A 25,715-nucleotide genomic window follows, 5' to 3' on the forward strand; every position below is an offset into this window, starting at 1 on the left:
CTGAATTAATGTGCCATAGCTGATGAACCAGTTTTCTTATTACTGGACTTATAGACTGTTACCAATTTCCACTTTAGATATAAGGCTGCAGTGAGCATTCTTATGCTGGTTTCTAAATATTTTCTTAGTCTATATTTTTAGAAATAGCATTATGGGATCAGACGCTACGAAGTATTTTTAAGTTTCTTGAAAACATATAGTGAAATTATCCTCCAGAAAGTATATACTGTTTTGCATTACCCTTTTCCCACATCCTTGTCAACACTGACGTTATCTTTTCTTATCTCTGTTTTAAAAGTAAAAAACAGAATCTTGTTTCGATTTGTATTTTTTACAGTGTCTAGCAAAGTTTAACATAGTGTTGTATGAATAGTCTAACAAGGTTTAACCGTAATTTGTGTTTCTTCTTTTGGTATCTACTAATGCCCTTTGCCACTCTATTACCTTTTTTTTTTTCAGAGATGGGAGTCTCACTCTGTCACCCAGGCTGGAGTACAATGGTGCAGTCCAATCTCGGTTCACTGCAACCTCTACCTCCCAGGTTCAAGCGATTCTTTGCCTCAGTCACCAAGTAGCTGGAACCACAAGTGCATCATCACATATGGCTCCTTTTTTGTAGAGACAGGGTTTCTTCATGTTGCTCAGGCTGGTCTCGAACTCCTGAGCTCAAGTGATCTGCCCGCCTTGGCCTCCCAAAGTGCTGGAATTACAGGCATGAGCCACTGCACTCCACCCCATTCTATCACTGGAAATAAAAAAATTTCATTACAGGTTGGGCACAGTGGCTCATGCCTATAATCCCAACATTTTGAGAGGCCAAGGCCGGAGGACTACATGAGCCAAGGAGTTCAAGACCAGCTGGGCAGCATAGGGAGACTCAATCTCTACAAAAAAAAAAAAAAGAGTAAACCACAGTGAGCAGTGACCACGCTACTGCATGCCAGCCTGGGCAACAGAGTGAAATCCTGTCTCAAAAAAAAAAAAATACTCATTACATGCATTAATAAAAAAATAAAATGTTTGATAAAACCCAGCCCTAACAAGAGTGTCTCATATACTATTAAAAATGTATAAAATTAGAAAAGTATACATATTTTTAGAAGTATAAAATTCTAGTAGTAGAAGTACATAGGCAATTTGTCAAAAAACTACCAAAATTTAAAAGTTTACCATTAATGTGAATAGATGTACCCTGTACTGTTAAACAGCCAAAAAACTGAAAATAAACCAAATATCTACCCATAAGGGACATGTTAAATAAGTTACAGTAAATTAATACAAAAACTTTAGCCCTTAAAAATGATTGAGATTTGTCTATGTGTTGATTAGGCTCTCTACGTTAAGTGAGAAAAACATGTTGCATAATGTGTATAGAATGATTAAATTCATGTAAATTGCTTTTTTAAAGAATATATATACACATACGTTATAGCAAATACATTTTTTAAACGTTCTGGTAGAATATATATAACATTTTACAGTAATTACCTTAAAGGGTTAAGGAGATGGAGGATCTAGAAAAAGAGAGCCTCTCCTTTCATTTTCTAACCACATACATGTACTACTTTTCTTTTTCAATTGTCATTGGAACTAAGTGGTAGAATAATGGGCCACTTTTATTTTAATTAATTATACATATTTATTTTAAAATGATTTTGAAATAAAAATATTTATTTTTCCTAGTTTGCTATCCTTAACAAAAAACAACCATATATAAAATATATAAATTATATTAGGGATAAAAGACTTTGAGGTAGCTATATATATATATACACACACACACACACACACACACATATTTTTTGTATTTTATAGTTTCTAGCAAGGTTTAACATAATATTGTATGAATAGTCTAACAAGGTTCAGCAGTAATTTGAATGTCTTCTTTTATGTTATCTACTAATGTCCTTTGCCATTGTATTACTGGAAATAAAAAATTTCATTACAGGCTGAGTGCAGCGGCTCATGCTTATAATCCTAACACTTTGAGAGGCCAAGGCGGGATGAACTATACTCTCTCTCTGCATATATACACACACATATATACGTATATATATCTATATATACGTATATATGTATCCATGTGTACATATACATACACGTATATATACACACATATATGCATATATATAAATCTTATATTTATATGTATTTTTATCTACAATCTAAAAGGAGAATCTATGTTTTCAAAACATAAATACATCAGTACATACACAAATGTATCTAGATATTGCTAGAACAAAGTAAACCATAGAAGATTCGTAACCTATAAAAGAATGTCAGCAAATCAAAGGACAAGACATGAATAGCTGAGGACCAGTTCTCCTAAAGCTCTGTATTCAGCCATGTTAAAGGATGCTACCTGTAGGTCCTCCAAAGTATTAAAAATAAAAATTAGGAGGAAAGGACTCATCTAACTATATTTATTTAGGCCATTTTCTACATTATTTTCACTTACTTTCTCTAACCTCTACTGTTCTTATTCTTCATACTGTGTCAACTTCTCCCTACCTCAATGCCATCTTTGGATTTTGTTTCTAGTGTAATCAAAATAGCAATGGATGAGGAATCAGAAAATTTGGGTTCTGGTTCCTCCTTGCTAATTACTTGTCTGACTGAGCAAACTTCAGGGCCCATTTTTCTCATGTGACTCAGCATCAAAAGAATATTTGAACCAGAGGCTTGTAAGATTCCTTCTGACTCACTGACTATATCATCTCTAAAATTCCTTCCAGCTCTAAAATTCTGTGATTCAGGTAAAAATGTGTCAATCATCTTTCATACTCAGTTTGATACAGACTGAGTTTAATAATAGGACATTCACCATTTCTTCATCCCAAGCTTCTTCCATACAATTCTGAAAGCTTATCTTTATACAAAATGATCACCAAAGTGCCTTTAGAGTCTATGACTATGAGCTATTAAGTCTCATTTTAACCAAAAAAAGAAGTATAACTAAAATAATATTTCAGAATTGTCATTCCTAACTCTAGTTAAAATTATTTTTTCTTAACTGAAACAAAAATTAACTTTTAACAGATAAGTGCATACTTTTCCAGTATAAGGGCACTTTAGTAAAAGAAACAATGAACAAAAACACATGTGCCTTGGATCAAGCCAAAAAATCAGAAAGTTTACACTTTAAGGGCAGTTAGAATGACACCCCTCTGCAGGCTGATAGTAAAACCAGAAAAGCTCATCCATTTTAGCAGTGTAACACAACCCTGAGGAAGTCTGTCAATTGAAGTGTTATCACACTTTAAACACTTTCATTCAAATTGTCAGTTATCTGTTTATCATTTCGCTTTGGTAATTCAGTCATAGTAAACACAGACACCTACGGTGACTTTGTAATTGGCCTCATTACAATACCAAATTACTAAGGGGGCTTGAGAACAAGAAAGAGGATGTTCATGTATGCCCATGAGGTAAGCATTCTGAGGCAGAATTAGGTCAAGGCAAACCACAAGCAGATATCTTCAATTATTCATATTACTAATATTCAAAAATAAAATACCTGTTCACTTTAAGACAAACTAAAGGCCAATGAAAAATTCAGAACATTGAAGTCTATTGAATTACTTTTTATTTTAACATGATTCAAACTTATGAGTAAAGATCAATAAAAACATAACCAGCATTGTAGGATTCTAGGTTACACAAAATGAAACTGTCTGCCTTCAATACACAATCTTACACTTTATCATTGCTTTTACCAATGTATGTTTCTGGTTGTTTGTTTTTGAGACAGAGTCTTGCTCTGTTGCCCAGGCTGGAGTGCAGCGGCTCAATCTTGGCTCACTGCAACCTCTGCCTCCTGGGTTCAAGCGATTCTCATGCCTCAGCCTCCCAAGTAGCTGGGAATATAAGCACTTGCCACCACGTGCAGCTAATTTTTTGTATTTTTAGTAGAGACGAGTTTTGCCATGTTGGCCAGGCCAGTCTTGAACTCCTGACCTCAAGTGATCTGCCCGCCTTGGCCTTCCAAAGTGCTGGGATTACAGGCATGAGCCATCATGCCCGGCCAACGTATTTTTTACAAATACACAATAATTTCCCCAATAACAAGTAAAACAAAAAAAGATAAAAATATGGTGACAATACCAGCAAGTCTTCTTGCATAGGCTATATAGCCAAAAAGTAAATTTGAAGCATTTGGGGAATTCAGCATATCACTCAGTCACTATGGAAAGCAGTCACTCATGCATGAAATTTATGGAGTTTTACCTTTATAAAGAGCTTTATTTTATTGTTTTTGAACACTTGACACTTCATACTTTCATCTCTCGTGGAAGAGAAGTTTTTTAATATACAGAGTAAAGGGATTTCACAATTCCTCAGTTAGTTAGAAAGAACTCTTTGGAAATAAATATGACTGTAGAATTTCAATAATGGCTTTGATTCAATAATTCTGTATTCTCTCCTGGCTCTGAACAAGTCACTCAAGTTTTGCCACTGGAACACCTTACTACTTATACTTTATAATCTCGTTTGAATATCTGTTGAAGTATCTTTTGACTATCCCTAAATAAAGCTTAAATACATTTTCATCTAATAAAAGAGAGTATTAAGGACAAAAAGCATAAAACAAAATAACTAATTCACATTATATGATAAGGGGTGATATATCAATGAAATGAAACTCTGGGGGCTATAGCTCACAGTTTTTTGTGTAGAACCAACTCTAATAAGATACTAGTGAAAAACAAAACAATTCTCAAAATACATTAAAATATCACTGGTCACTTCATAGTTATCAATTTATGGTTCACTGATTTTGGGGTATAATTTCATACTTGCAACTTCAATTTTAGAGTAAAATAATTGTCACACCAGAACATAGGCTCCCAAACTAATACTGCCAAAAAAAAAAATTATTTGAAAGTCATATAAGTCTTTAGAAAGAAAGACTTCTCTATTTCCACCAAGCCCAAATTCATATTATTCTAATTGCCTTGGAAATTTTCAAAACCACCAATGACATCTTTTTAAAGTTAATAATTTAGTATCACTTTTAAAAGAGGGGTTTGTATTAATCAGAATTATGAGGTGGGATAATCATTGTATTTCTCATTCAATTAAAAAAATCCAAAGTTTGCCTGAACAGAAAGCCTAAATAAACTATCTGCTTTTGAAGTTTTTAAGTATGTAAAGTATATTAATTAGATCTAATTAGACTAAATCATTTAAACACTTCTGTCTCCTCATATGACATCATCCAAGTTTGACTATTTTTGGCAGCAGGATTTAAAAGAAGAAACTAAGATATCTGACTACAACAGAAATTAACTTCAAGGAATTAAATATCCCCAAGCTTTAAGACCAAATCCCATACTTTAAAACTTGACTAAAGATTTTCTTACGGTAAAATTATTTTTTAAAAGATATCAATATTAGCAGTTAATTTGATTTTCCGAAGTTGATTATCACTAAAATGTACATACAAAACATATATTGAGTAATTTAAATATTTTCAGCCTTATTTTTTCTCTAAAACAAAATAACTTTACTCACATTTCTCCCATCTAGCAATTCCATGCACTTTTCATTTCTGTTGAAGTTACCAACTACCTCAGGATGGACACAAGTATGATCCCTGCTGGAAAGAATAGTCATCGGGACCCTTGAATATGCCGTCCTCCGGAGCTCTCTAGTAATCTGAGCAATCTGCTTGTGTGTGCGTGTCCCAAAATATATTTTGGGTATCTTGGATTTCCCTGCATGATCCTTCTTAATGGTATTCGACGACTCTTGACTGTTTCCTTGTTTAGTAGAACAACAGCACCTAGAACAGTGGCCAGGGGGCTGTAAGAAAGGAAAGAAATGATAACTAATATCTAAACTACCATAAAAAAATGTTATCAAACCTCACATGGAATCAGAACCTGTAAGTAATGAATCACAATGGTCAAATAAAGAGAAATTACAAGAAATTATAGTATCTAAAACTTGCCATTAAAGAAAAAAACTACAAATACAATTTAAAATTGGTCCTCATTCTTTTAAAAGTTATAAATGATATTTCCACATTTGCACACTTTCTAACATACCACTCTAACTCTCCAATTCCAAATGTTTTGAGTACATTTTAACTCTCCTCTTTCATAAATTATAAAAGTGATAAAGTAGGAACAATTTTAATTTTTTCTTAGGCTTCATATGAATTTGTGATATTATAGTTTAGAGTTAATAGTTTTGTTCACAGCATAGTTCATTCAAATATTCCTTAATACACCAATGCTTTTGAAGTGCTTTTAAACATAGTTTACAAAAGAATAGAATTATCAAGTTGAATCTAAAGTATCACTTAACAACTTCAAGAAGAGAGAATTCTTCTTTAGCAAAGGTACGAAAATAAATGCAAAATATTAATATTTAATAATGAAAGCAGGTTGCTTGTGTGGAACAAGTATATCTGAAATTCAATTACCTGTCATGGAACGTAAACCCATCGTAAAATTATCATCCAGGATAGTTTTTCCCGGACAATTTCACTTGTAACTCAGTTTCATAACTGAAATAGTTATATACATGTCTCTTTAAACAAACCATATGGAACATCAGGAATATAGTCTACTTAATTTACCTGAATTTTCTCTTCTGTTTCCAAATCCTCAAATACTAAAAAAAAAAGTTGTTTAATGCTATATATTAGAACTCACAGGTTCTTAATAACTACTCCCTTCTAAGTCTCAATTATTACACCAAATGACACAGAACAAAGTCTCATTTTAGAGAAATAGTGTAAAATGGTTAATTTATAGAAGTGGTCATTGATGGGGAAAGTAAAAAGGTAAATAGCATTGTAACTTGAAAGACTGCGTGCTAAAGAGTTTTAATTTAGTAGAACACGCACTCTATTTGACTTTTTATTATTATTATTATTATTGTAATCAGTAAGATTAGCCTTCATAAACAAATGCTAAGTCATAGCATGTTACACCACAATACTGGGGATCAAGCTGTCTTTTAGCCTCAACTCAGTGGAAAAGCAAGTTCAAATTACTCCCAGTCTCACTCAACCTTGTCCGCCATTAAATATTACAATACATGATAGAATGGATGTAAATGTGACCCTTCTGGAGCTGTCACTCACTGGGATAAAAGGTTCACTGATGTGCCAAATAAACAGTCAGTCAAAGCAGATAAAGTTACAGCCATGCTGGAATTGTTACATTCTCCTCTCAGGTTGCCAGTAACAGCAGATTTCATTACAGAGTGCTGCCACATTAAATAGCCAGTTCCAAATATCCTGCCTTCTATATTGAATAATTACTTATTCACTAAAAGGATAAAAAGAAGAGTTATGAATGGGGCTCTTGTCAACAGTGAGGCAGGAAACAGCTGACATGTGGTTTATGTTACATATGTTGCAATATCCAACAATTTATGGTCACAGAGAAAATGGAATGCAAATTATATCATGATATTTCTGACTGAATTCTTTTTTGGCTTTTGCAATGATCATATTAATCAATTAACATACAAAAAGAATTAAGGTAACTCAAGTAGAATTAATTTACTTTTTCATACCATCAATCATTTCGCTCAATTATACTATTTATCTTCCTTATGATACAGTTAAATTCATGTGAATACTAGAATGCTATGGCCCAATGCATTGTTATGTACTACATAAATACATTATATCTAAGCATAAAAGTAATCCAATAAAGTAGCTTTTTCTCAAGGCTGAGAAAACTTACTTTTTGATGTTATACTTTTCAACATCAATTCCACTTAAAGCTTTACCATCTACTCCTTTTAATTTCACCTTTTCTTTTGGTCAAAAAAATTCAAACAATAATACAGAAATATTGTTTAAAAATCAACTATCCCATCACAAATAATTTAGTGTATAACTTACTGACCTTCATATATACATATCTTTCATACCTTTTTCTCAAATAGAAAGGGATGCTATTATACAGTTTTACAACTAGATACTTTGTTTTCAAAGTTTTTAATTTTTAAAAAGGGTGAATTTGGCACGAATAATTTAATGTTCTACTTATCTTTAAATGTTACACTAGTAGTGGTACTAACAAAAGCAAAAGATCAAGAACTAGTATCAGAAAACTTTTCTCACTAGAGTGACTTTAGTTAGGACCTTAAATCTGTTTTTCACTTCATAATTCAGAATACTATAAACCACAGCTAACTTTATATTAAACATGTTTTTGTTTGTTTTTTTAAGTTGTAAAGTAATATGAACGAATTATAACATCTATGAACTTGACTAGACTCCTCAAGAAGATAGTTTTCTTTTTTTTTTTTTTTTGAGACAGACTTTCACTCTTTTTGCCCAGGCTAGAGTGCAATGGCATGATCTCGGCTTACTACAACCTCCGCCTTCCAGGTTCAAGTGAGTCTCCCGCCTCAGCCTCCGAGTAGCTGGGCTTACAGGCGTCCACCACTACGCCTCGCTAATTTTGTATTTTTAGTAGAGACGGGGTTTCTCCGTGTTGGTCAGGCTGGTCTCGAACTCCCAATGTCAGGTGATCCGCCCGCCTCGGCCTCCCAAAGTGCTGGGATTACAGGCGTGAGCCACCATACCTGGCCAAGAAGATGGTTTTTAATGGGTACTTAGGCAAGTAGGGAATAAGATAGAAATTAAAAGTTAATTATTTTTCCTTTGCGTTATTAAACAGAAATTATTTCTCCAGAAGCGATCTTCTATTAAAGTTTCCATTTAAAAGATTTGGTACAGGCCAGGCACCGTGGCTCACATCTGTAATCCCAGCACTCTGGGAGGCCGAGGCAGGTGGATTGCTTGGGGTCAGGAGTTCGAGACTAGCCTGGCCAACGTGGTGAAACCCCGTCTCTACTAAAAACACAAAAATTAGCCAGGCATGGTGGCACGCGCCTGTAGTCCCAGATACTCAGGAGGCTGAGGCAGGTGAATCACTTGAACCAGGGAGGCAGAGGTTACAGTGAGTCAAAACCACGCCACTGCCCTCCAGCCTCGGTGGCAGAGCAAGATTCCATCTCAAAAATAAATAAATAATAAAATAAAAGATTTGGGGCCGGGCGTGGTGGCTCAAGTCTGTAATCCCAGCACTTTGGGAGGCCGAGACGGGCGGATCACGAGGTCAAGAGATCGAGACCATCCTGGCTAACACGGTGAAACCCCGTCTCTACTAAAAAAATACAAAAAACTAGCCAGGCGCGGTGGCCGGCGCCTGTAGTCCCAGCTACTCAGGAGGCTGAGGCAGGAGAATGGCGTGAACCCGGGAGGCGGAGCTTGCAGTGAGGTGAGATCCGGCCACTGCGCTCCAGCCTGGGCGACAGAGCCAGACTCCGTCTCAAAAAAAAAAGATTTGGTACAATCATATATGAAGAAGACAGAAAAACTCATTGCAGTAATATAACAAAGGCTTCAAAAAGTCACTTACTTTATAACAAAAGATAATTACCTATATCAAAATCAGCAACTTTCAATGCTCTAAGAAAACTAGAGGAAGGATCCTGATGCCAGCAGTGTCAGGAGATCGGAATATCCCCCAATCGAATTACCAGGCTAATACTTTATGGCCTCTCTCTGAAACCCTTTGATCCAAGGGTCTTAAAACAATTAGATGAATAAAATTAAACAATTTTGTATCTCTTATTGAGTATTTTTCCTGCTAGAAAATGATCATGTTTATCTTTCACAAAGACTTTTTTCTTTTCCCTTTGCTGTTTAAATTGACAGAGATTTCCTTTTCTCCAGGAAACTAGAGAATAAATTTTATAATATTCATTCTCATCCAATATATCTGAAAATCAATACATAAAACACATGGGCTTCCCAAAATCTGTAACCTCTAAGACCTGTAAGTGGCTACACAGTACCAGAACCAATCTCTTTAAGAAATGGCTTCTTCTCCAAGCTAGAAACTGTTCAGAGTCCTTTTACTTCAAGAAAAGGCAAGAAAACCCAACCCAAGTAACTGCAAAAATATACTATCATTAAAAAAAAAAACACAAGAGATACATGTGGATGTGACAGCTATAATTATTTTCATGTGCAGTAGCCAATTGTTTAAAATACATTTCAAATCTACAATTACCAAAACTGTTCTAATAGAACATCATCAACCAAGGATTTTCAGAAAATTTTTCTTGTGTTTAATAAATTATATTCCCTCTCTTGTTCCATTATATAAAGACATGTCTAAATTCTTTCAAGGATGAAGGATTCGAAGATTTGATCTTGAAAGAAAGGTGAATTGCTGAGTCCTTTTCACTATTCCTTTCACAAGCTATAATTATAAGTTCAAATGGTAACATACCACAATGTCAACTTTTAAAGTTTTACAACTTTCTCCAAACTTTCCCTACTACTCACACAAAAAATATACTATGCCTAAATACCTGAAAAATAAGCATGGTGATTAAATATTTTTAGAAATGGAAAATGATAAAGAAATAGTTAGGAACTAATTTTATTGCCAAAGAAGAAGTTCCTTTGCTAACTGTAAATCAGGAGAGATTCTCAAAGGAGACTACAAATTGAATTCCAAAAGCAGGCATGACTATGAAAACTAAGTATATAAAGAAGTAGAGAGAAAAAGAGACTGAAGAGAAACCTGTTTGAATGAAATAAAAGGAAAACTAGGTCAATGAAACAGTAAAAAAAAAAAAAAAAACTTGTATTTTTCCATAACTTTCCACATGTGCATGTATTGTCTTTCCAACCACACTGCAAATTCCTTGAAGACAGAAACTATGTCTTACATTTCTTTATATAGCTCATTCAGTGAGTGGTGTTTTGCACATAACTGTAATTTAGCTTTTTTTAAATTGATGAATTATGACTAAATGTCCCTGAACCAAATTCTGTACCCCTGCATTACAATTAAAACTGACAGATGCTTAAATTATGTCCTAATTTGAAGTGCTGCACATATCAAAAAGTTACTTCAAAATCCAGATTAGCTTTTAAAGGAAAAAGTACAGGACAATTACTATTTTTCAAGGCAAAAAAGAAAAATCATCTTATGCTAGTATTTTAGTAGTGACAAACATATATCCCAGTATTTTCATTATTAATAATACTGCCATTTTTTAAGGCTGTCCTTGTGCTAAGCATTTTTCATGTAATATCCCATTTCATTCATTCATTGACTCAAGAGGCATTAGAATCCCTGATATATCAAGCCATGGAGAAGACAATGACAAGGATCACCTCATCTTACTGACAAAGAGAGCTTCATTCTTAAATTGTTCTACAAAGTGTAGTTCTTGGAGTTTATCAAACCATTTTCACTCATAAACTAAGGAATTGTTTAAAGTTAGTTCTATTATTTTATGCATGCAATTACAAAATATTCCTAAGTACAATCTTCAAGTTTTATTTCATAAAAATTGTTTTAACTTATTAGTTGACATTTAAATCAAATATGTTATAACAAGATCGATGTTATGTCCCCCAAGGGAAAAATAAAAAACAAAAACTTTCAGTTAATAGACTCTCTAGATCAAGAGTCAACAAAACAGCCAGACAGTAAACATTTTAAGCTTCAAAGGCTATATGGTCTCTTCTTTCATAGGAAGATATCTTTTATGATCCAAATGTAGAGAAGGATTTCCTAAAACAATAAACCAAAAGCACAAATGACTGAAAACACAGCTTCATTAACATGTTAAACTTCTATTTAAAAATACATATTCCTTAAAGAAAGAAAGAAAAATAGGTAGAAAGGGGGCACAGGCTGACAGAAGATATTTTCAATGCATACAATCAAGTGAGGATCAGTATCTACAATATATAAAGAATTCCAGTAAATCTATTTTTAAAAGACAAACCCTACAGAAAACCAAGAACAGGCAAATCACAGAAGAGAAAAGCTGAAAGGCTAATAAGTATCTGAAAAGATGTGCCATCTAACGTACAACTTCACTAGTAATTAGGAAAATGCAAATTAAAACCATAATTAGATTCCATTTCCTATCCACCAGAAGAAACTCTTATTCACTGCTGATCTAAGTATAAATTGGCACAACTACTTGACAGCAAATTGGTGATCTAATGAAATCAAAGATACATACACCCTTTGACCCAGCATGACACTGTTAGGTACACATGCTAGAAAAACTCTTGCAAATTAAGACAGATACAAGAGGAATATTAATTGCTGCATTGTTTTAATAGTGAGAAAAACAAGCTACATGTATCAACAGAAGGAATGGATAAGTAAATTGTGGGGTTTTTTCCAATCAATGGAATAATATTATAATGAAAAAATATGAATGACAGTTGTATACATCGACGTCGATAAACATGAACAAGCAGTTGAACAGGCTGAGTATGGCTTAAACAAAATTTCATTTTCCCCATAAAATTCTAAATAAGTTGATGATAGAAATAAAAATATAAAACTTCAGGTAGAGAGTGAGGAATCACGACTATGGAAGACGATCTTTAAAGCTAACAATTGTCGTGAAAAATATACCTGAAAAATGCTAGAAGTGCCGGAAAAAAAAACACACACACACAGTTAATATACTCTGTTCTGGTTTCTCCTCAGTTGTTTCATACCTGGCAGAATAGCTTTCATCTTAACACCTCCTCCCCAAAAGTTTTCAACCTACTTTATTAGGAAATGGGTTCTCAAATTAGGGTCCATGGGCTGTTACAGATCACCAAGAAACTACAGACACAATTTTGTGTGCATTTTTAGAAAGTGAACCCATAACTTTCACCAGGTGCTCAAAGGAGATTGTGACTGATTTGGGTGAGGGCTTTATTCCAGAATTGATATCTGGTTTTATAACAAAAATCAAATGGAAACAACATTTTCTTTACAATCAAATTAGCCAGACATAGTTATTCTGTAAAGGAATAAACAGTAGTCAAAAGAAGACAATTTCATAAAGGTTCCTCCACTGCTTCTGAACTCATTTCTATTGTAATGTTTGTTAATTAACTAATGTTAACATAAGACTAAAATACTTAGTTCACTAATGTATATTTCTAACTTCATTTTACAGATAAAAAAGGAAACTCAAAAGAATTATTCAAGTTTCCACAAAATACGTAATAAATTTGTGGAGAAGTTGAAATTCATAACCTTAAATCTTAAAGTGAAGCTTTAACAGGATTGTTTTCATCTACCACTTAAGCAAAAAAGCAAAATACTGCCCTTTATTTCAAAAAGTCATGCACATGAAGAGCTAGTGGTAAAAGGCCAATGAACATAGAATTATACTACAATCTTTGAGACATAAAAAAGAGTTTGTTAATCTTTATCAACCATTTGCTGTTGTCCGAGCCATCTAAACAGGTACTGAATGCCCGTTGTGCAAAATCTCACATTAGCACACACTCTAGTGAGATAGCAAAAGTAACATAACTATACCTTTTCAACTATTCTTTTTAAAAAATTCAAACAGTAGTAGTACCCTACTGCCACCGTTTCATGATTATACTGCACAAAGCAGCTGTTTATCCACTCACAGCAACCAGCAGGTGAACCTGATTCAATATTTATCACAGGCTTTCACAGATCACTGCTAACCAAGCAAACGTTTTAATTAAGCTGGAACTTGCTTCAAAGAGCTCATTCAAGATGTCAATCAGCAGGCAAGGGATCAGATACAGTGTCAGGTGAGAGTGTGTAATACAAATCCACAACTTTCTTCATCCCATCGCTGTAAATTAGCCTGCTCTAAAGTTCAGACTCTGATTGTAACAGACTGCCAGTCTCCTGGAATGTGTAACTGAAGTCACTCAAATTCTATTGTGAAGGTTGTAAGCAATATGTTAAACTGCAATGGGCTAGCACATTAAGACAGATCCTTTTCACGGTTGTTTTTTGATACCATAAGTGTTTGTTACCCTACTCTCCACTTACTGTTTACTTTCTTGCCTAGTGTAAATGGGAATTCCTTAACACAGTTGCTCCAGTTTCTGAAAAGTCTGTGTTTCAGTAGAGTAAATCAATAAGAATTCTCAGTTAAAGAACAAGATCATAAAGATGACTGACCTGCTATAAATCAAAAATTATCCTGGTATAATAGAACTTTACATAGATGTGATTATAGCAATGAGTCTCAAAGCAGTGATGAGTCACACTGATCAACTTCATGAGAAAAACCCAGGGTGTTTATAAAAAATAAAAAGGGGAAAAGAAGACTCAAACGAGAAAAATGGGGAAGTGGACGGGTAAGGGGAAGAATCTCTTCTTTAAATAAGAATGCCAGCTAAGAATTGTACATAACATGATAGAATTTTAAAAATCACCATTTTGTAACTTTCATGTACTAACTGATTCAGGCAAGTTACATAAATGGATGCTGAAATCTTTCAGTGAAAAGTTATTAGGGAACAGAATATTGACAAAGTCTCAAAATGTCACCCCACAGATTATTCATTAATTACAAAAGGAAAATGTACCTTTACAATGAAGAGACCTGGCGGTGACCACTTTAACCAAGTGGTGAAATTCAGCATCAATGGTATTGAGACTAACTGGCTTCATATGCCTCCTGATAAAAGAAACATACTCATGTGCCCATCTTCAATAAAACTATATGATTACTAAATCCAAACAAACAAGACATGAATCAAAAAGAACCTGGGAATAGAGAAACTGGTAAAAAGACATATATGTATTATTTAGTTGGTGAAAATTAATCCAATCGTAATTTATGATATGTACACTTGGTTATAGATTGTATTTCAAAAAGTCTTTTAAAAACTCCTGTCCCTTGGGAGTGCAGGTAATTTTTACTTTCTCCTTTAGGGTATTTTTCGAACTTTCTTCAATGAACCTTTTAAAATGAGAAAACAGGCCGGGCGCGGTGGCTCAGGCCTGTAATCCCAGCACTTTGGGAGGCCGAGATGGGTGGATCACGAGGTCAGGAGATCGAGACCATCCTGGCTAACACGGTGAAACCCCGTATCTACTAAAAAATACAAAAAAAACCAGCCGGGAGAGGTGCCGGGCGCCTGTAGTCCCAGCTACTCGGGAGGCTGAGACAGGAGAATGGCGTAAACCTGGCAGGCGGAGCTTGCAGTGAGCTGAGATCCGGCTACTGCACTCCAGTCTGAGCGATAGAGCGTGACTCCGTCTCAAAAAAAAAAAAAAGAAAACAACACTATCCTATCATTTTCCACATATTAGCCAAAATGCTATAAACAAAACATATGAAATAGAGATTTTTGCTTCTATGGGCTTTAAAAATTAAATTAGTTATTATTAACATACAAGTATCTATAAAGCAGTACTACCCAATAGGATTTTCTGTGATGACAGCATATTTGATATCTGCACTATTCAATATATTTGGCATTAGCCGCATGGGCACTTGAAATGTAATTAGTACAACTAACTGAATTTTAATTTTAATTAATCAAAAAACATAAATACATGTGGCTAGTGGACGGAATACATTTAAAGTATTATCTGAGATTTTAGAAAACCAATGGTTATTGCAGGTGCACATATGTGTGAGAAATTCTCTTCGTAAATTCAACTTAGAAAGGAAAAAGGAAAAGTACACTGTAAAACTTGTGTGTTCATAGGTAAAAATGGGTTCTGCAGGTTGCAGCTCATGAAAACTGGGTCCACAATTTTTGTAGATTAGTAAACTACTTTTCTTAATCTTTTTTGTTCTAATCTTTGTCTGAATTCCAATCAAAATCCTAGCATGATTTTTTTTTTGGTAATCTAAAATATGTCTCTAAATTTAATCTTGAAAATAAATAAGTGAGAATAACCAAAACTTTTTGGAAAAACAGGATGGGGCCGGGTGTGATGGCTCACACCTGTAATCCCAGCACTTTGAGAGGCCCAGGCAGGCACATCACTTGAGCTCGGGAGTTCGAGACCAGCCAGGGCAACATGGCAAGACCTCATCTCTAAAAAGAAAAAAAAAAAAAAGATGGGCAAGTAGGGTATATATTTCTACAGCTGTAACAATTTCAAATATATGATAAAGATGCTGTGTTAGCCACCTCTATGGACATGTGTCCACCCATTTACTCTGAAATCATCTATATCCCCTGCCAAAAGGCTGAACCTACTATCCACATTAATAACACATGTCCAAAGACACTCTCAGGCATAGCAAGATCAATTAGTTTCACTTTCCCAAGAATTTGTATTTGGGGCATTTAGACTGAGTTGATTAAGGACAGAGAATAGGCCACATCATTTGGTAGATTTTAGGCTTTCACTTTGAGATGTCATGGTAAGGTCATATGAAAGAATGTGAGTATCCAGAAAAACCAATCTACATAAAACAAGGAGAAAACTTTGCTGAGAAATGCAGATGTCACACTAGAGGCCCCAAAGAGAGAAGCTGCCTAAAAACTTTTCCATTCCAATGAGGGGAATTATATCTCCTGCATGATCTTTCTTTTAGTGGGTTTCTATTTCTTAAAAAGCAGATCACTCCCTTAAAAATCCAATTTAAAAATGGGCCAAAAATTTGAATAGATATTTCTCAAAAGATATACAAATGGCAAACAGGCATATGAAAAGGTGCTCAACATCACTGATCATCAGAGAAATGCAAATCCAAACTACAATGAGATATAATTTCATCCCAATTAAAATGGCTTTTATTGGCTGGGCACAGTGGCTCACACCTGTAATCCCAGCACTTTGGGAGGAACAGGTGTGTGGATCACCTGAGGTCAGTAGTTCGAGACCAGCCTGGCCAACTTGGTGAAACCCCATCTCTACCAAAAATACAAAAATCAGCCAGGCGTGGTGATGCACACCTATAATCCCAGCTACTCAGGAGGCTGACACAGGAGAATCGCTTGAACCCAGGAGGCGGCGGTTGCAGCAAGCTGAGATCGTGCCACTGCACTCCAGCCTGGGCGACAGAGTAAGACTCTGTCTCCAAAAAAAAAAAAGGCTTTTATCCAAAACACAAGCAATAACAAATGCTGGCGAGGATGTGGAGAAAAGGGAACCCTTGTACACCATTGGTGGGAATGTAGATTAGTACAACCACTATCAAGAACAATTTGGAAATTCCTCAAAAAACTAAAAATCGAATTACCATATGATCTAGCAATCCCACTGCTAGGTATATATCCAAAAGAAAGAAAATCAGTATATCGAGGAGATATCTGCACTCTTATGTTTATTGCAGCACTACTCACAATAGCCAAGATTTGGAAGCAACCTAAGTGTCCATCGACAGATGAATGAATAAAGAAAATGTGGCACATACACAATAAAGTACTATTTAGCCATAAAAAGAATGAGATCCTGTCATTTTCAGCAACATAAATGGAACTGGAGGTCATTATGTTAAGTAAAACAAGCCAGGCACAGAAAGACAAACTTTGCATGTTCTCACTCATTTGTGAGAGCTAAAAATTAAAACAGGTGAACTCATGGAGAGAGAGAGTAGAAGGGTGGTTAGCAGAGGCTAGGCAAGGTAGTCTAGGGAGGGGACAGAGTAGGGGTTGTTAATGGGAACAAAAAAAGTAGTTAGAAAGAATAAATAAGACCTAGTATTTGCTAGTACAATAGGGTGAATATAGTAAAAAATAATGTAATTGTACATTTTAAAATAACTAAAAGAGTATAATTGGATTATTGGTAACACAAAGGATAAATGCTTGAGGTGATAGATACCTCATTTACCCTAACATGATTATTACACATTGCATGCCTGTATCAAAATGTCTCATGTACTTCATAAGTATATACAGCTACTAGGTACCCACCAAAATTAAAAATTTTTTTAAAAAGCAAACCACTCTTTTTAAACCAGGTGGCATTTCAAATCTGTGGGGGAAATTATTCAACTAATATTTAGATGAATGACTATTTGGGGAAAAAAATTAGATCCTATCTCCCACCTTACATCAAAATAATTTACAGTTGAATTAAAGATCAATATATAAGAACTGAAACCATGAGACTTCCAGTCTAATATGGTAGATTAGGTACACACATTTGCTCTCCTTCCCACCTAAAACACCACTAAAATAAACTTACTTAGTAGCTGAAGTTGCAAACTGAGGTCCACAAATCATACCTGGTTTACAATCATGTTTTGAATGGCTACACAGAGTTTTATAAATTTGAACCACTTAAAAATTATGAGATGAAAATCCATAGTGTTGGTTTCTTCTAGAAAAACTGGTTGACTGGCCACATTAGGCCTGTATTCTTACAGGACAGCAATCCACTAACATTGACTAGATTGTCACATTTGGATGAGACATATACTCTCAAGATATCATAGTCCCTGCCACTTAAAGAATGTAAGCACATGCACTTAGACCCCTTCTTTCATTCATGCTACCTAGCTGGTGCTCATTTAAGTTGCCAATCCTGGTTACAGAAGTGTAAAAAGGGCCGGACGCAGTGGCTCACGCCTGTAATCTCAGCACTTTGGGAGGCCGAGGTGAGTGGATCACTTGAGTTCAGGAGTTCAAAATCAGCCTAGCCAACATGGTTAAACCTTGTCTCTACTAAAAATACAAAAATTAGCCAAGCGTGGTGGCATGCACCTGTAATCCCAACTACTCGGGAGGCTGGGGCAGGAGAATCACTTGAGCCAGGGAAGCCAAGGTTGCAGTGAGTTGAGATCCCGCCATTGCACTCCAGCCTGGGCAACAAAGTGAGACTGTCTAAAAAAAAAGAAAGAAAGAAAGAAAGAAAGTACACTCCACAGAGTGGGAAGGGGCTTGAGCAAGAGGCTCAAGAGTACTGGTTACAAAATTTTCTGAGGTTTAAATACTCTCTAGAGGTTTCCCATTGGTTATTTTGTTGCACACTATGTAAATGAACACGTGGCCTGTGACCAGTCTGATTGGTTGTGGGAGGCGACCAGTCAGAAACTGAAAGGAAGTTACAGTTACATCCTATGCAAATGAAGACATGGCCCATGACCAGTCTGATTGGTTGTGAGAGGGGACCAATCAGAGGCTGAAGTGAAGTTACAAAGTTACACCCTATGTACATGAAGACTGGTTCTGGGAAGTAGAGGTACTTTCCATTCTTTCATCTGCCATTCAGTAGAAAGGCGGGGTGTTGCAAACGGAGTAGCCTCTGATCCTTTCGTTACTTGGGCAAGTTCACTTGGGTGAGTTTTTCTTTTTGATTCACTTTTTCCTGTCAGTGTGAATCAGCCTTAGGTTCCCTGCCTCCAGATCCTATTCTCCTGCCTCAATTTCATTATTTTTTTCTTGTATTTTTTACCTTTTTATTTTTAATTTAATTTTTTTTAGAGACAGGTTCTCATTCTGTCGCCCAGGCTGGAGTACAGTGATATAATCATAGTTCACCGCAACGTTGAACTCCTAGGTTTAAGCAATCCTCCTGCCTCAGCTTCCTGAATAGCTGGGATTATAGGCACATGCTACCACGCCTGGCTACTTTTTGCAGTTTTTGTCTTTTTTAAATTTTTCTTAAGATACAGGGTCTCTCTCGCGCGCCCATGCTGGAGTTTAATGGCACAATTATGACTCACTTCATCCTCAACCCCCAACCTCCCGGCTCACGTGATCCTTCCGTCTCAACCTCCCAAGTAGCTGGGGCTACAGGTGCATATCACCACATCAAGCCACCATTTCATTCTCGACAGATATTGAAGGCTCAATGAACATTACTGGTAGAAATAAGCAACAAAATAAATAAATCTCACATTAACTAAAACTGCACATGAAAACATTTGTTATTGACTAAAAATTGTCTGAAGAATCAATAATAGCCACCAGAAAAAGAACTAAATGACAGAAGACATAATCAATAAAAACCTGGTGTGCCTGGTTTTTGATGTGAAAAACATAAATTAATGAATGAAATGTCTTCCCTATAAACATTACATAAAATTAGTAAATGACAAAAAATAAAAGACAATAAAAGAAGAAAAGCTATTTGACAAATAGACTGATAATGGGATTCTCATAAATTTTTTTCTGCAAAATCTTCGATGTTACTAGAATTTTTATAAGCAAATATCACTTTTATAAAAACAATTACATTTAAAGAAAACATATACAGAAAACAATATACAGGGTAGAGATACTACCAAAAGGAGAAGTAACTAGTTTTTCAGGGCTTGCAGAATCATTTTACTCAATTTGATAAGACTTTCCTCTTACTAATAGATCCAGTATGTGCCTTCCAGGAAAAATGCACCAAAAAGTGCCAAGGAAGAAAGGGAACTGACGGACTATCCAGTAAGGCCAGTCAAATCAATCATATAGGTTAATGAGATGACTGAATAGAAAAACAGACTGCTCTCACATCTACTATTGTTCAGAATATTAGATTAAGGAAAGAGCTGAGATAAGATTTCCTTGTGGAAGGATAGGAGAAAACATAACATGGTTATAGCTAAGGAAAAGAAATCAATAAAAAGGAGGGAAAATAATCGACAAACATCCAGTGACGTGTAAATGTGCAGTGGGATGTGTGTAAATGTGCAGTGGGATGTGAATGGGGAAAAGTTTGTGTTTAAAAAAGAAAAGGCACTGTATGACTAATACGGGGACCAACAAGTTTTCAGTTTAAAGGTGGGAGGGTTCCAAATGACAACAAAGTCCAATGTGTAGTGGTGTTGTTGAATTAATGGCTAAATTAGGTCGTAAGTTTCAAGAAGGCTGAGGAACTATGGTCAAAATAGGAGATCATCAACAAAGATCACGAAGTACCCCTGGATGGTGACTGCTTCTCCTACTCTAGATTCACAGAGTAACAAGGAGAATCTGACATTTTTACTGCCCTGATGTGTGCCTACTTCACTAAACCTCAAAAGCACCTATCTTTAAAAGATTCATACATGTTTCCAATGCTGTTGTCAATATCAATTATCTTCTGAATGAAACACTAACCTTGCACAAGTAATGCAACATCTGGCTTATAGTAGTTTTCACTTAGAACAATGCATATATTTGTTTAAGTTTTCCAAAAGGCCAACATTTAAAGAAACAATAAATGTCCTTAAAAATATGAATGTATGGACTTCTGCTTTTAGCCATAAGAAAAAACAGAAATCTTATCCTTGCACCATAAACTACTAACAAATTGAACAAGATACATGAAACAATAGTTTTCAGACACTGAATTGTGATCTCAGAGAGGAAACAATGAGGTGATAACTACATTACTTTACTTCTACAGATGAAAACACAATAACTGAAAAAAAAAAATCCACTAGTAAGATTAACACCAAATTAGAAACAGCAGAAGAAGAGATCAAGGAGCTTGACAAATCAGCGATAGAAGATAGACAAAATGAAGCACAAAAAAGAAAAAGTAGCTTAAAAAATGAACATATAGTCAGTGAGGTATAATATCAAGCTGTCTAATATACACATAATTGAAGTCTGAAAGAGAAAAAATCAGTACTTAAAAAAACATTTTTTTCATGAAACAAATTTTTCATAATTTGATGAAAACTATAAAACCATAGATCCAAAAAGCTCAATGAGCCCCAAGCACACAATAAACACATACACACCTTAGTTGAATTGCTGAAAGCAGAGATAAAGATAGAATTTTTTTTTTTTTGAGATGGAATTTTGCTCTTTTTGTCCAGAGTGATCTCAGCTCACTACAACCTCCACCTCCTGGGTTCAAGCAATTCTCCTGCCTCAGCCTCCTGAGTAGCTGAGATTACAGGCATGTGCCACCGTGCCTGGCTAATTTTTATATTTTTAGTAGACACAGGGTTTCATCATGTTGGCCAGGCTGGTCTCAAACTCCTGGCCTCAGGCGATCCACCCCCCTCAGCCTCCCAAAGTGCTGGGATTACAGGCATGAGCCACTGCGCCCAGTCTAAGATAGAATTTTTAAAGCAGCCACAGATTACTCTATATAAACTATGTAAGACAAGCCAAGGGCAAAAAATATCTTCTAAGTGCTGAAAGAAAGAAAATGTCAACCTAAAATTCAATACCCAGTGAAAATGTGTTTCAAAACAAAGCAACGGTCCCTATCAATAACCCAATGAAGTTTCTTGCAGAAATAGAAAAATCCATCCTAAAATTCACATGGATTCTCAAGGAACCCTGAATAACCACAATAACCTTGAAAAAGAACAAAACTGGAGGTCTCACATTTCCTGATTTCTAAACTTAGTACAAAGCTACAGTAAGCAAAACAGCATGGTACTGGCATAAAAACAGAAAAATAGACCAATGGAATAGAATAGAAATTCCAGAAGCCAATACCCACATATATGGTCAAATAATTTTCAGCCAGCCTATCAAGACCATTCAATTGGGAAAAGAACATTTTCATTTCAATGGGAACATTGAACATTTCAAAGGAAAAAGGCCATTCAATGGGAAAAGAACATTGTTTTTTCAACAAATGGTGCAGGGAAACCTGGATATCTACACACAAACAATGAAGTTGTACCATTATAACATATGCAAAAATTAACTCTAAATGGATCAAAATCTTAAATATAAAAGCTAAAATCATAAAACTTTTCCAAAGGCACTGGCAATAAAAAATAGATAAATTTGACTTCATGAAAATTAAAAACACTTATGTATTATAGACCACCATCAAGAGTAAAAAGGCAACATATCAAATGGGAGAAAATATTTACAAATCATGTATCTGATAAAGTATTAGTATCTGGAATACATAAAGAACTTCCACAACTCAACAACAACAAAAACAATCCAATTCCAAAACAGACAAAGGCAACATCATACTGAATGAGCAAAAGCTAGAAGCATTTCCCTGGAAAACCAGCACAAGAAAAGGAAGCCCTCTCTCACCACTCCTATTAAACATAGTATTGGAAGTCCTGGCCAGGGCAATCTGACAAGAGAAAGAAATAAAGGCCATCCAAATAGGAAGAGAGGAAGTCAAACTATCCCTGTTTGCAGATGACATGATCTTATATCTAGAAAACCCGATAGTCTCAGCCCAAAAGCTCCTTAAGCTCATAAACAACTTGTCAGGATACTAAATCAATGTGCAAAAATTACTAACATTCCAATTCACCATCAACAGTCAAACTGAGAGCCAAATCAGGAACACAATCCCATTCACAACTGCCACCAAAAATAAAAAATAAATAAAATAACTAGGAATACAGCTAACCAGGTAGGTGAAAGATCTCTCTACAAAGGGAACTACCAAGCGCTGCTTAAAGAAATCAGAGATTTCTTACAAACAAATGAAAAATCATTCCATGCTCATGGATAGGAATAATCAGTATTATTAAAAAGGTCATACTGCCCAAAGCAATTTACAAATTCAATGCTATTCCTATTAAACTACCACGGACATTCTTCAGAGAACTAAAAAAAAACTATTTTAAAACTCATATGGAACCAAAAAAGAGCCCAAAAAGCCACGGCAACCCTAAGTAAAAAGAAAAAAGCTGGAGGAGGCATCACACTACCCAACTTCTAACTATATTACATGGTTATAGTAATCAAAACATCATGGTACTCGTACAAAAACAGACACATAGACCAAGGAAACAGAATAGAGAGCCCAGAAATAAGGTCACACCTACAACTATCTGATCTTCGACAAACCTACCAAAAACAAGCAATGGGGAAAGGATTCCTTATTCAGTAAATGGTGCTGGGATAACTGGGTAGGCATACGTAGAAGATTGAAACTGAACCCCTTCCTTACACCATATTCAAAAATTAACTTAAGACAGATTAAAGACTTCAGTGTAAAACAAAAACTATAAAAACCCTGGAAGACAACCGAGGCAATACTATTCTGGGCATAGGAATAGGCAAAGATTTCATGATGAAGACATCAAAAGCAATTGCAACAAAAGCAAAAATTGACAAATGGAACCTAATAAAACTAAAGAGTTAATGCACAGCAAAGGAAACTATCAACAGAGTAAACAGACAACCTACAGAATGGGAGAAAATTTTTGTGAACTATGCATCTGACAAAGGTCTAATATCCAGCATCTATAAGGAACTTAAATTTACAGAAGAAAAACGAACAACCTCATTAAAAAGTGGGCAAAGGACATGAATGGACACTTTTCAAAAGAAGATATATATGCAGCCAACAATCCTATGGAAAAAAAGCTAACATTAGTGATCATTAGAGAAATGCAAATCAAAACCACCACAATGAGATACCAGTCAGAATGGCTATTATTAAAAAGTCAAAAAAAAAAAAAAAAAAACATGATGCTGGTGAGGTTGCAAAGAAAAAGGAACACTTGCACGCTATTGGTAAGAATGTAAATTAGTTCAACCATTGTGGAAGACAGTGTGGCAATTCTTCAAAGACCTAAAAACAGAAACATCATTTGACCCAGCAATCCCATTACTGGGCATATACCCAAAGAAATATAAATTGTTCTATTATAAAGACACATGCACAAGTATGTTCATTGCAGCACTATTCACAATAGCAAAGACATGGATTCAACCTAAATGCCAATCAATGGTAGACTAGATTTTAAAAATGTGGTACATATACCTATGGAATACTATGCAGCCATTTAAAAAATGAGGTTGCCCAAATGTCCATCAGTGACAGACTGGATTAAGAAAATGTGGCACATATACACCATGGAATACTATGCAGCCATAAAAAAGGATGAGTTTGTGTCCTTTGTAGGGACATGGATGCAGCTGGAAACCATCATTCTTAGCAAACTATCACAAGAACAGAAAACCAAACACCGCATGTTCTCACTCATAGGTGGGAACTGAACAATGAGATCACTTGGACTCGGGAAGGGGAACATCACACACCAGGGCCTATCATGGGGAGGGGGGAGGGGGGAGGGATTGCATTGGGAGTTATACCTGATGTAAATGACGAGTTGATGGGTGCTGACGAGTTGATGGGTGCAGCACACCAACATGGCACAAGTATACATATGTAACAAACCTGCACGTTATGCACATGTACCCTAGAACTTAAAGTATAATAATAATAATAATTTTTAAAAAAAGAAAAAAAAATGAGGTTGCGTCCTTTGCAGAAACATAGATGGAGCTGGAGACCATTATCCTTAGCAAACTAATGCAGGAACAGAAAACCAAATACCACATGTTCTCACTTATAAGTAGGAGCTAAATCATGAGAACACATGGACACATAGAGGGGAACAACACACAATGGGGCTATCAGTGGGAGGAGGGAGAGGATCAGAAAAATAACTAATGGGTAGTAGGCTTAATACCTGGGTGACAAAATAATCTGTACAACAAACCCCTACCACACAAGTTTACCTATATAACACACCTGCACATGTATCCCTTAACTTTTTAAAATAAAAATTAAATTAAAAAAAAATGGGGCCGGGAGTGGTGGCTCACGCCTGTAATCTCAGCACTTTGAAAGGCGAGGCAGGCGGATCACTTGAGACCAGGAGCTCAAGACCAGCCTGGCCAATATGGAGAAACCTGGTCTCTACTAAAAATACAAAAAATTAGCCAGGCATGGTGGCATGCACCTGTAATCCCAGCTATTCGGGAGGCTGAGTTGGGAGGACTGCTTGATCCTGGGAGGCAGAGGTTGCAGTGAGCTGAGATAGTGCCACTGCACTCCAGCCTGAGCGACAGAGTGAGGCCCTATTTCGATAAAGGGCAAAGGACTTGAATAGACATTTCTCCAAAGAAAATACACAAATGGCCAATAAGCAGAAGAAAAGATGTTCAACATCAGTAATCATTAGGGAAATGCAAATCAAAAACACAAGACACCATTTCATACCCACAAAAATGGCTATTCTTTTAAAAAGTACAACAAAACAGATAATGAGGTTGGCAAAGATCTGGAGAAATTGGAACC

At 35.5% G+C, this 25,715-nt stretch overlaps 1 protein-coding gene across 5 annotated transcripts in view; it reads right to left on the reverse strand.

The window, feature by feature from the left end:
- BRIP1 (BRCA1 interacting protein C-terminal helicase 1) overlaps positions 1-25,715 on the reverse strand; it is a 181,017-nt gene that overhangs the window by 123,823 nt on the left and 31,479 nt on the right. For 4 of the 5 annotated variants that reach the window (XM_003912850.5, XM_017950661.3, XM_017950662.3 and 1 more), the window contains exon 7: positions 5,515-5,805. In XM_003912850.5, the coding sequence (XP_003912899.3) occupies positions 5,515-5,805 (291 nt within the window). Of the gene's footprint in view, positions 1-5,514; positions 5,806-14,380; positions 14,473-25,715 lie in introns of all 5 variants that reach the window. The other variant, XM_017950663.3, reaches the window with a different exon arrangement.

This window comes from Papio anubis, chromosome 17, assembly GCF_008728515.1.
Source record: "Papio anubis isolate 15944 chromosome 17, Panubis1.0, whole genome shotgun sequence".
NCBI classification, from domain to species: Eukaryota; Metazoa; Chordata; class Mammalia; order Primates; family Cercopithecidae; genus Papio; species Papio anubis.